The sequence below is a fragment of the Pristiophorus japonicus genome, chromosome 6, assembly GCF_044704955.1.
Source record: "Pristiophorus japonicus isolate sPriJap1 chromosome 6, sPriJap1.hap1, whole genome shotgun sequence".
In the NCBI taxonomy this organism is placed as follows: domain Eukaryota; kingdom Metazoa; phylum Chordata; class Chondrichthyes; family Pristiophoridae; genus Pristiophorus; species Pristiophorus japonicus.
In genome coordinates, this window is record NC_091982.1 from 109,654,806 (window position 1) to 109,667,476 (window position 12,671).

Consider the following 12,671-nt stretch of genomic DNA (forward strand, 5'->3'; position numbering starts at 1 on the left):
TGTGATAACACCCCTAGATTTTTTGTGGTCTCGGGCTCCTGTCACCACGCTCTTTATTCCAGCTCCGCTCTTGCTGCGCTTCCACTCAGGTCTGCTACTTCACCCTATCCACCACCTTAAAACATTCACTCTCGCGATCACTGGTGTACTGTGGATGCAGTGTGTACAAGACGCACTACAGCAAGTCACCATGGCTTCTTCGGCAGCACCTCCCAAACCCGCAACCTCTTCCACCTAGCAGGACAAGAGCAACAGGTGCTTAGGAACACCACGACCTCCACATTCCAAGTCACATACCATCCTGACCTGTAAGTATATCCCTGTTCCTTCATTGTGGCTGGGTCAAAATCCTGGAACTCCCTCCCCAACAGCACTGTGGAACTGCAGCAATTCAAGGCGGCAGCTAACCACCATCTTCTCAAGGGAAATCAGGGATGGGCAAGAAATGCTGGCCTTGCCAGCAACGCACTCATCCCATGAAGAAATAATAAATGTTTTTTTCAAAGTTTGCAAATGAGACGAAACTCAAATGTAATAAACAGTGAGGAGGAAGTAACAAACTTGCGAAATGGGCAGACACATGGCAGATGAAATTTAACACAGGGATGTGTGACATGATACATTTTGGTAGGAAGAATGATGAGAAGCAATATAAACGAAAGGACGCAATAGCTGCCAATGAACTGGAAGCGGTCTGCTGGTTCGATGTGGCAGCGCATTCGTTAATTAATTAATTTATTTATTTAAAACAGGAAGTGAGCGGACTGGTGGAAAAAGTCGGGAAGGGAGAGGGTTCGTTAGTGATTGCTTTTAAAAAGGACATGTTTATTCGCAACACCAAAGGTCTGATTGATCCCCTTGAAGAACAAGACACACGCAGCATTTTTTCTGGAATGTGTAATTAGATCCTCCATGCCTACGTTACTTTGCAAAATGTAATTCGAATCATTCTGACTGCCTACTCCAGACAGAACAAAGCTCACTTGCAACAGACAGGGCTCACCTTCACGGGTTAAGACCTTCAACTTCCCCAAACAAGTTCCTGCCCCCACCGCCCAAGTTCCTGACCTACTCCCCCCACCCAGCCAAGCTCCTGACCTCACCCTGCCCAGGTTTCTGACCTCACCCTGCCCCACACAAGTTCCTTCCCCTGCCCAAGTTTCGCTACTCCCATAGATGGGGTATCATGTGGGGGTCACGGATTCTTAACAGGTTTATTGGGAATGAAGTAAATTATGACAGTGTCATTACTTCCGGATTTCGTCCAGTCCAGTGATATAATTTGCCACACATGCACCGAGCTTTCTGAGAAATCAACCAGGTCTAGGGGAGAGGGAGAACATGGTGCAGGTGTACCATCTGGATCACGTCCTCGCTCCCCCCACCTTTAGACCTGGATCACATTCTTCCCCCATCCCCACTGTGCTGTCCGTATTCTTTCTTCCCAACCCAAATTCCTGACCACCTCTCTCTCGCTCTCCTTTCCCCCCAACCAGCACAGGCCAGGGACGGACCTTCTCCCGCAGAGCTCAACAAAGCTTGGCCACTTGGCACTGCCGGCCGGAACCCCTGGGGTACTGCACAACGGCATGCATGCACAGAAGGGGATTGGGTGCCCATGCGTAAAAAGGGACGGGGACGACCTTGCGCAAGCACAGGACACAAAAATTGTTTGTGCAGATAATCACGGTTTAAAAAAAGCAGAAACACCATGCTTCCGGTTGTTGGGAGTGCGCAGTTCACTTATGCGCAACTTACGGTTCTTTGGCAGCAGTCACTCCGTAAACTAAGTGGTACAATTTTAAAGGGGATGCAGGAACAGAGAGACCTGGGCTGGACGTAGACAAATATTTGAAGGTGGCAGGACAAATTGAGAAGGCTGTTAAAAAAGCATACGCTATCCTTGGCTTTATTAATGAAGGAAATTATATTGAACTTTATAAAACACTGGTTGGGCCTCAGCCGGAGTATTGTGTTCAATTCTAGGCACCACACTTTAGTATGGATTTCCTGGCCTTGGAGAGGTTGCAGAAGATTTACTCGCATGGTAACAGGGATGAGGGACTTCAGTTATATCACCTTCCAAAATACCACGGGCTAGAATTTGCATTCCGATCGCTCCCACCCGAATCTTAGCAGTATTCCGGCGGTTGTGTTTTTCGAACCACCGGAATACCGCTAAAGCGCGCTGCCGAGATTTTTTGCTTGTTGATTCTCAGCGGTGGCGGTATTGAGTGGTAGCAGGGTGTGGCGAAGTTGGTAATCTGCAAGCAGACCCCCTAGAAACGAGCAGTTCCCCCCCCCCCCCTCCTCTCTGCGCATGCGCGGGCATTCTCCTGAGATTTCGGGGTCAGAGTTGACCCTGAGCATGCGCAGAGAAGAGAAGGGTTGCTGAGGTGAAGATCGTTGTGTGCAGAGAACGGGGGGGGGGGGGAGTTATTTTACAAATATTTCTAAATGATTTGGAGCATTGTTATTCATAATATAACACAATATAAACGTTTAAAAAATAATGAATTATTTAAATATAAATATTAATAATAAAGAAGATGCAAAAACAAGATATGGAAGTGGAGAGGGAGGAGGGCTGTGCATTTCTGTGAAGAAGCCCAGGAATCGTTGGTGCACGAAGTGGAGGCTCGCTGAGAGCAATTGACACGGGGTGGGCGAGGAAAACCTGCACCAAACGTGTACCAGAGGATATGGTGAAAGATCGCCGAGGTTGTGCCTGTGATGCGGGGTCTGAACTTGTGCTGCAAATATTGGAATGACATCGTTGGGTCTGCGAGAGTAAGTAATAACTTTTATCATGCACTGACTAATTACTCTTTAGTGCCACGTTTTATTATGTTGTAAACCTTGGTGTCATTTTTTATTTCCCATCATCGATCTCATTGTGTTCATCATGCAACACTTGTGTCCTAACGGAACTGAAATGGTGCACTCGTTGACGAAAGGACTGGGGATGTCTACCTATATTGGGGCAAATGGTGGTTTACCCAATGTCTTACTGTAATTATAAAAAGCCACATGGTTCCTGAATTTGAAAATAACATTGGAAAAGTAAGTTCCATGTGTGTGTTCCATAATAGTAGCTGTGAAATTAGTTTACACATATTTTTGTGTCACCTTTGCAGAAAAAATTAGCCAGCAATAGGGCGGAGCTCTCTAAAATGGACAGAGGTCCGCCGATGACTGTTGAATTGACGGACCTTGAAGAACGCGCTGCAGCCCTGACTGGAGTATATGATCGCACCGCCACGTGCGTTGGTGCTAAACCGGTGTCGCGGAGGTTAAGTCTGTGACATGTATGTACATGCTGTTTGTAGTCACCAAATGCTGTCATTGTTAGAGACCATTGAGCAGAACGCACATGGTGCTGCTCTGGTATAAAAGGCCAGCGATTTTGAGAGTCAGGCACTTTGGGCCGTAATAAAGCAGAGCCAAGGTCGTACCTTGTTCAGTTAAACAGTATTCAGTTTGTACCTTTATTGCATACATAACAGTCTGCATAATCCCTGGACTGTACTGCAGTCATGTAATTCAATGTTATGTCAATATAATGTAGAATATAATGTAATGCTGAGAGCACGAAATGTTTAGGGTCAGACATGAATTTTTGGTTCATCACACTCTGCCACTTGGAAAGCAACATATTATTTGGGACTCAATGTAGTTTCTGTCTACTCTGCTTATGATAGTTTTATGTAATGATTCTCGGTAATACATTTGTTTTCCACATAAGCCTGCGCAAAGTGAATTGCTCTCATGTTACCTCTAATCCTTCCCCTGCCACCAACCATTAATGTTATGTTTTTACAGTTGCACAGGAGGAGCTGCCTGCCCCTCCCAGAGAGGAGTCACTGGAGGAAATGAGGGTGAAAGAGACGATGGAACAGATGGTTGAGGAGCAGAACATACCTCAAAACTTTGTGATGGTGGAGGAGGGAGGGAGGGGTGGCGGGACTCGAAGGGTCCTTGCTACCTGCAGCCACCGGTTCCTCGCCGCAATCCAACTTTCTTGGATTCCGATCCGAGGAAGCGGGACCAAGCAGCAAACAGCATGCAGCGGCACACACTGACCCCCCATGCTGAATCCACGGCGGCCCCCGCCCTCCCCTCAGCAGTCATGCACAAGGTGCTCTGCTGCACGATGTCCTAGTCCCGACGTGGGCAGGACCAGGGGTATTAATAGCGGGAGGAGGAGGAGGGAGGCAGGGTCAAGGATCAGGAAGGATTGGGGAGGAAAGGCAGCCGCAGGTAGAATCGTAGAAGTGTGCAGGGGTGGTTTGAGTGTTGTTTTTACTGTTGTTGTTGATAATGTTTTGTTATGTAAAATTTTCATTGAGAACAATGTTATTTTATTTATTTTATTAAAAATTTAGTTAAATTCAAATTACAACTTTTATAAAAATGTTTTATTCAATTAAACCATTTGGTACAGTGTCTCACTCCAGCTCTATTCTGCATCTTACAAGAAGCCAGCTAAATTGGCAATGAAACTACAGACCCCATTTCTTTTAAAGCACACAAGTAGATTCAGATGTCCAAAGTCAATTATTCACAATAAAATCAAAATCCCCTAATAACTGCTCCAGAAATCACTTCAAGAAATTGCAGCCGGCTGGCAACTTTACATAGATTCTTTACCGCGCCCCCCCCCCAACCCCACCACAGAAAAAAAGATTCCAAAATGGAGGCATAACGCTGGGACAAAGCATGGTAAGTACCTAAAAAATGGTCGGTACATATCCTCAGTGATACCGGGCAGTACATACGGCATAATTAGCGAATTTAGCGCTGATGGGAATTTTCTTGATATTTTTGGGTGGGAAACATGGGTGAGTGATCGCAGCAACACCGGCTGTAATTGCAGGCCAAAATTACCGTTGGTGATATTCGGGTCTACAACGGGCGGCAATTTGCATTTCTTGCTAAAACGGGTGGTATTCCGGCAGCCAGAATGGAAATTCTCGCCCCAAAGATTCGAGAACAGTTCCCGCAGATTGGAAGGTAGCTAATGTAACCCTGCTATTTAAGAAAGGAGGGAGAGAAATTTAAGAAAGGAGGGAGGAAATGGCGAACTACAGACCAGTTAGCCTGACATCAGTAGTAGGGAAAATGCTTGAATCTATTATTAAGGACATGGTATCAGGGCACTTAGAAAATAATAGGATTGGGCAGAGTCAACAGATTTATGAAAGGGAAATTATGTTTGACAAATCTGTTAAGAGTTTTTTGAGGTTGTATCTAGCAGGATAAGAGGGAACCAGTGGATGTGGTTTATTTGGATTTTCAGAAGGCATTCGATAAGGTGCCACACAAGGACGTTATTAAACAAAATTAGGGCTCATGGGATTGGGGGTAATATACTAGCATGGATTGAGGATTGGTTAATGGTCAGAAAACAGTAGGAATAAACAAGTCATTTTCGGGTTGGCAGGCTGTAACTAGTGGGGTGCTGCAAGGATTGGTGCTTGGGTCCCAGCTATTCACAAACTATAGATAGGCTACGTGAGTGAGCAAGCATATTTCAAATGGAATATAATGTGGAGAAATGTGAAGTTATCCACTTTGGTAGGAAAAATAGAAAAGCAGAATTTTTTTTTAAATGGTGAGAGATTGGGAAATGTTGGTGTTCAGAGGGACTTGGGTGTTAACGTGAAGGTACAGCAAGTAATTAAGAAAGCAAATGGTATTTTGGCCTTTATTACAAGAGGATTTGAGTACAAGAGTAAAGACATCTTATTGCAATTATATAGGACCCTGGTGAGACCGCACCTGGAGTACTGTGTACAGTTTTGGTCTCATTACCATAATGATATACTTGCCATAGAGGGAGTGCAACAAAGGTTCACCAGACTGATTCCTGGGATGAGGGAAATTGTCCTATGAGAGATGGAGCAGACTAGGCCTGTATTCTCTAGAGTTTAGAAGGATGAGAGATGATCACATTGAAACATAAAAAATACTTACAGGGCTAGACAGGGAGGATGTTTCCTCTGGCTGGAGTGTCTAGAACCAGGGGTCACAGTCTAAGAGTAATGGGTCAGCCATTTAGGACAGAGATGAGGAGAAACTTCTTCACTCAGAGGGTGGTGAATCTTTGGAATTCCCTATCCCAGAGAGCTATAGAGGCTCAGTCTTTGAGTATATTGAAGACAGAGATTGATAGATTTTGAATATCAAGGGATATGGGGACAGTGCAGGAAAGTGGTGTTGAGGTAGCAGATCAGCCATGATCTTATTGAATGGCGGAGCAGGCTCAAGGGGCCAAATTGCTGACTCCTGCTCCTATTTCTTATGTGGAGAGACTAGAGAAGCTGGGGTTGTTCTCAGAGTAGAGAAGGTGAAGAGGAAATTTGATCGAAATCCTTATTAGTCAGGAAGTTGTGTTAGGGAAATTGATGGGATTGAAGGCCGATAAATCCCCAGGGCCTGATAGTCTGCATCCCAGAGTACTTAAGGAAGTGGCCCTAGAAATAGTGGATGCATTGGTGGTTATTTTCCAACATTCCATTAGACTCTGGTTCAGTTCCTATGGATTGGAGGGTAGCTAATGTAACCCTACTTTTTTAAAAAGAGAGAAAACAGGGAATTATAGACCGGTTAGCCTGACATCGGTAGTGGGGAAAATGTTGGAATCAATTACTAAAGATGTAATAGCAGCACATTTGGAAAGCAGTGACCGGATCGGTCCAAGTCAGCATGAAAGGGAAATCATGCTTGACAAATCATGTAGAATTTTTTGAGGATGTAACTAGGAGAATGGATAAGGGAGAATCAGTGAATGTGGTGTATTTATACTTTCAAAAGACTTTTGACAAGGTCCCACACAAGAGATTAGTGTGCAAAATTAAAGCACATGGTATTGGGGGTAATGTATTGACGTGGATAGAGAACCGGTTGGCAGACAGGAAGCAAAGAGTAGGAATAAACGGGTCCTTTTCAGAATGGCAGGCAGTGACTAGTGGGGTACCGCAAGGTTCAGTGCTGGGTCTCCAGCTATTTACAATATACATTAATTATTTAGACTAACGAATTGAATGTAATATCTCCAAGTTTGCAGATGACACTAAGCTGGGTGGCAGTGTGAGCTGTGAGGAGGTTGCTAAGAGGCTGCAGGGTGACTTGGACAGGTTAGGTGAGTGGGCAAATGCATGGCAGATACAGTATAATGTAGATAAATGTGAGGTTATCCACTTTGGTGGCAAAAACAGGAAGGTAGAATATTATCTGAATGGTGACAGATTAGAAGGGTAGGTGCAACGAGACCTGGGTGTCATGGTACATCAGTCATTGAAAGTTGGCATGCAGGTACAGCAGGCGGTGAAGGCAGAAAATGGCATGTTGGCCTTCATAGCGAGAGGATTTGAGTCTAGGAACAGGGAGGTCTTACTGCAGTTGTACAGGGCCTTGCTGAGGCCGCACCTTGAATATTGTATACAGTTTTGGTCTCCTAATCTGAGGAAGGGCATTTTTGCTATTGAGGGAGTGCAGCGAAGGCTCACCAGACGGATTCCTGGGATGGTAGGCCTGACATATGAAGAAAGACTGGATCGACTAGGCTTATATTCACTGGAATTTAGAAGAATAAGAGGGGATCTCAAAGAAACATAAAATTCTGACGGGATTGGACAGATTAGATGCAGGAAGAATGTTCCCAATGTTGGGGAAGTCCAGAACCAGGGGTCACAGTCTAAGGATAAGAGGTAAGCCATTTAGGACCGAGATGAGGAGAAATTTCTTCACTCAGAGAATTGTGAACCTGTGGAATTCTCTACCACAGAAAGTTGTTGAGGCCATATATTCAAAAGAGTGTTAGATGTGGCCCTTACAGCTAAAGGGATCTGGAGAGAAAGCAGGAATGGGGCACTGAAGTTGCATGATCAGCCATGATCATATTGAATAGTGGTGCAGGCTCGAAGGGCTGAATGGCCTACTCCTGCACCTATTTTCTATGTTCAAAATCATGAATGGTTATGATCGAGCAAATAAAGAGCTGTTTTAGGAGCAGAATGGTCAGCAGAGTACACAGATTTAAGGTGATTGGCAAAAGAATCACAGGTGACATGAGGAAACATTTTCTTTTACACAGCCTGAAAGTGTGGTAGAAGCAGATTCAATTACAACTTTCAAAAGGGAATTGGGTAAATACTTGCAGGGTAAAAAAAAAACACAGGGCTATGGGGAAAAAGCAGGGAAGTAGGGCTAATTTGACAGTTCTCAGTCCGAGCCAGCACAGGCACCATGGGCCAAATGGCCTCATTCTGGTGCTGTATTATTTTATGATTCTAACTAGTTGGAAATTACATTTATAGCTTTTTTTAAATCAGAAGGAAAAATGCATAATGTGGTGTTGTTGATCCAGTAGGCTGGACTGTAAACAAGGTATAAAGCAAAATGGCCCATAATTCTATAAACGTAACTGCAGTAAGCCTGTAGTGAGTCTTTTTGAGAAGATAACATTCATCATGTAGTGGAGGGCAGTGTGTGTCGGGGACCTTCCCAGTGACTTTTAACCAGTTCACAAATAAACGGCGAGCACTGGATTCAGAAGCGGCTGCCGCTTGCGGGAAAGGCTTGGATAGACTTGGCCTGAAATGCTGGGCTATCCGAGGCAGGGAGCTGACTCTATTGTTCCCGATCCCCACCCGCTGGTCCTCGGGACTTCCACAACCCCACCCACCCAGAGTCTGCGGTGAACTGGGCCTGGATACATCACGTGCCCGCAGACCTTGAAACAAGCTGACACCGAGGTGTGTCAGCGAAACCCAGGCCGCAACCCCGAGTGTTAACCGGAGCCCAGGCCCGGGCGGCGCTCACCATTTACCGGGCCGACAGGGTGCCAAGTGAATTCAAACACAAGCCTAATGTTTAAAAAAAAAAGATGCACTAAGCCAGCCACTGCACCGCCGGTTCCCCGGTGATCCCGCCCCCCCGCTAACAGTTTGACCAAAAAGCCGCAGCAACAAAGCGCCGCTCCAACCGCCGTCTCGCTCGACAATCGACCTTCACCGATCGCCGTTCTGCGCCCCCGAGCTCACCGATTGGCTGATTAGCCTCTTTAAAGCCTTTAAAAACCCCGTGCGACGATCCCTATTGGCTGATCCGCCTGTCAGTCAATTCGCCGCACAGTTGCTTACGCCATCACGTTCCGTTGACTCAAGCGAGGTGTAAAAATAGAACGTATCCCTCCGCTAGTCGTATTCCCTCTCTCTCTCTCTCTCTTAGAGTTCACAACAGGCTTCGAATCCCCCCCCACATTTTTTAAAAATGACTATGTTACAAATCCGGCAACGAGCGAGCGATCTGAGTGGTAAAAGAGGGAAAAAAAGAGAAGCCGGGAAGGGATTAGCCGCGGGCGGCGGAAGGTGGGCGGCCAAGGCGCGCCGGAGGGCGGTGAGGCGGCCGCCGTGCCCCTGGATGGCGATTGGAGCGTGCGGTGCGGTGCGCGGGCCGCGGGGAGCGAGCGCAGCGTCAGCTGACGGACAACATGTCGGACAGGCGGGCGGACTCCAGCCGAGCGTCGCAGCTGGAGCGCGGTGGGTGTCGGTGTATATTAGATATTTTGTGTGTGTGTGTGTGTGTGTAGGTTGAGTGAGACTTGAGTGTCATTTTAATGTTAAAAAGCCGGCGGCCTCCCTGATTGACTTTCCCTTTTCTCCCTTTCTTGCTCCTTTTTTCCCCCTCTCCCGGCAGAGCTCTACTATCTGATCGCCCGCTTCCTCCTGTCCGGACCCTGTCAGAAGTCGGCGCGGGTGAGTTGATTCGATCGAGGCCCGTTTAGAAAGCCTCTTTTCCCCCCTTCCCTGCCAACTTGTATGTTTAAAACCCCCTCACTCATGCTTCTTTCCCCCCCCCCGCAGGTCCTGATCCAGGAGCTGGAGGAACATCAGGTAAAAACAGCCGCTGCGCGCTCTCGCCCACTTTGAATCCCCCATCCCGTTCCGGCTCTTCGATTCTAATGCCGGTTTGCCCCCTCCCTCCCGCGAAACGTTTCGTCGACTTATATTTTTATCCTCTTCCTCTTCCTTCCTCCATCTTCCCCCTCAGCTGATCCCCAAGCGACTGGACTGGGAAGGGAAGGAGCACCGCAGGAGCTTCGACAACCTGGTGAGAGCTTTTGTGTTTTTTCAAAAAAAAAGTAACTCGGGCAAAAAAAAACTTTTTTTGTTCTCTTTTCGGGCAAGTTGAATCTCCCGCAAAAAAAAATCGAGCCCCCTAAAAAAAAATGGGAACTCTTTTTGAAAAGGAAAAGAAATCGGGATATTAACATTTTGCTGCTGCTGAATCCACACGGCCCGCTTTGGTTGTGCGGTACGTACCCCCAGAAATCGATGTGAAAATCGGTTGTTAAAATAACAAAAAGGAATAAAGCGATTTTAGTTAAAATAAAGCGCTTATTGTGGATAATGGTTTAGGGAGATCTGAAGTTACGTACGGATATTGGGATCTCCTCCAATCGGGAAGCTCCTCTGATCTGTCGCTGGGGTTGAGTGGAATGTGACATCTTCTCCCATTGGCAGCTTGGCGAGCAGGCTCTGATACAGGAAGCTGATGTCGAGCACGTCTGCCAGTTCATTAGCATTGCCTTATACTGACTGCACATAATAGACAGCTGGAATATCTTACAGCAATGACTAGTCCATTGTTTGCCATCTTTTCCCTTTCCATTTGTTAGTTTTTGAAATTTGTTTTGTAACATTTACAGATGTTCCTCTGGATGTAATGAAGTGTTTGGTGATAAGTGCTTTTGTCTTATCCTCTCATTGTTTCTGAAATAGATGAGTGACCATATAGGTTGACAGTAGTACAAAAGAATGTACAGATATACTTGGAAGGGAAATAGAAATGATATTTTTCTCCATTCTAAATCTATCCCATTTCAGACTTTATAACATGCAATTAATGTAAATTAAACAAAAAATCACTGAACATTTGTTTCTTGTCCTTTGTTTTTATTTTGCACTAAATTATGTTTTCAATTCTGTGATTAAAACATAATTTTATTCTGTGGCCATTTGTTTATATGCACAGATTATTGTTATATATGCATTCTTTCCAGGGATATATTCTATTTTATGGCCTTCTAGAAGATTAATTCTTAGAATTCATTTGATTTGTTAGTATGCAATTTATTATTTCTTCCAGTATTGCATTTTTATTTACAAGTAATAAATTTCCTGTACTAAACAATTTCATTTTTCTGAACAAACTAGAAATGTTTAAATAAACAATTAAAACCCTTCATGTTTACAATTTAACTATACATTTTCATTAATATATATTAGATGTCTTGGGTGCAGATCTTAAAAAAACATGTCGTCTCAAGCTAGCAGAAAGGGATTTACTTTAGTAAATTATATTTTATATATTATAAATGTAAACATTTTTAATTTGCAAAACGCATAAATATCAATGGATACTTAAGAGTGCAGTTACTTTAGCATATTGCCAACTTGTCCAGCTAGTTACATATGGCCATGCTGAATATTCCCGGAAAACTCCCGGATACTGCAGATAAGCAGCTGCTTGGCTCTCTATATACAGTGCATCAACATCAGTTGTTTGCCACATTCTCAATCAACATTCTTCAATCCCCTTGGATCACATTGCCACTGTGGTCCTCACCGAGCTCTCAGGGCACACCTTTGTTAGTAGGTCTGATCTAGGCATTAACTCTTCAGCAATTTGGATTTCTAGAGCTGAGTCAGAACAAGGTCTTTTACTGGCCCGTGCGATATGCTAGCACAGCTAGTTCCTTTACTTAAGAGGTGTACCATTGCGAGTTGGCTGCAAAGCTGTGCCTTATTTGGAGATTTCTGATAGTGGGTACATAACTAAAAGAAGAGTGGTGAGGATCTTGTTAGGACAATAAATGCCTTGCCAAAGCTGAGTTTATCTGGCTCAAAGATGGTTGAATATTGTGCTTTTATCAGGTGAAAATTTAGTTCAGTAGTGAATGAAACATATTGGATCATTTCTGGCTATTTCAAACCCTTTCTGACACTTGATCTTTATGCACTCGCTGGCATTACTCTAGTAACAATTAGCAGAGAAGAGAATTGTCATGATGAATGCTGAAGACAATTTGGGTGCAGTGGTGATTCATAATTTTGGAATTATGAATATAGGATAGCAGAAGTACGGTTGGCTCTTAAGTTGAATCAGTTTTAGCGGAGTACAATTCTGTTTAAGTTTTACGGCATACTATAACTACATAAGCCATTGAAGATTCACAGTGCAGTGGGAATGCAATTCCATTTTGCCATGTCTTTTTAAAAGTTTGATTATAGTTATTTTTGTGATTTCCTAATGTAGCCAAACTTCTCTTGCAAGCTTATATCAAATTACATTAGAGAAACATAGAAAATAGGTGCAGGAGCAGGCCATTCGGCCCTTCGAGCCTGCACCACCATTTAATATGATCATGGCTGATCATTTTTGCAACTTTAGTACCCCATTCCTGCTTTCTCTCTATATCCCTTGATCCTTTTAGCCGTAACTCCCTTTTGAATATATCTAACGAACTGGCCTCAACAACTTTCTGTGGTAGAGAATTCCACAGGTTCACAATTCTCTGAGTGAAGAAGTTTCTCCTCATCTCGGTCCTAAATGGCTTACCCCTTATCCTTAGACTGTGACCTTTGGTTCACCTTGAAACAAAA

At 44.5% G+C, this 12,671-nt stretch overlaps 1 protein-coding gene and 1 long non-coding RNA gene across 14 annotated transcripts in view; both read left to right on the forward strand.

Moving 5' to 3' along the window:
- Positions 1-257: 257 nt before the first annotated feature.
- LOC139265203 (uncharacterized) lies at positions 258-4,396 on the forward strand. Of its 5 annotated transcripts, none has more exons than XR_011593503.1 (3): positions 258-308; positions 3,138-3,308; positions 3,823-4,396. It is a non-coding gene; the product is annotated as an uncharacterized lncRNA (long non-coding RNA). The 5 variants fall into 5 exon arrangements; XR_011593504.1 differs by lacking the exon at positions 258-308 and adding an exon at positions 1,610-1,670; XR_011593500.1 differs by lacking the exon at positions 258-308 and adding an exon at positions 1,766-1,857.
- A 5,071-nt stretch (positions 4,397-9,467) lies between these two features.
- Positions 9,468-12,671, forward strand: part of brwd3 (bromodomain and WD repeat domain containing 3) — a 117,738-nt gene continuing 114,534 nt past the window's right edge. For all 9 annotated transcript variants that reach the window (XM_070883114.1, XM_070883115.1, XM_070883116.1 and 6 more), the window contains exons 1-4: positions 9,468-9,545; positions 9,703-9,761; positions 9,870-9,899; positions 10,057-10,116. In XM_070883114.1, the coding sequence (XP_070739215.1) occupies positions 9,497-9,545; positions 9,703-9,761; positions 9,870-9,899; positions 10,057-10,116 (198 nt within the window). In that variant the 5' untranslated portion in view covers positions 9,468-9,496. The remainder of the gene's footprint in view (positions 9,546-9,702; positions 9,762-9,869; positions 9,900-10,056; positions 10,117-12,671) is intronic.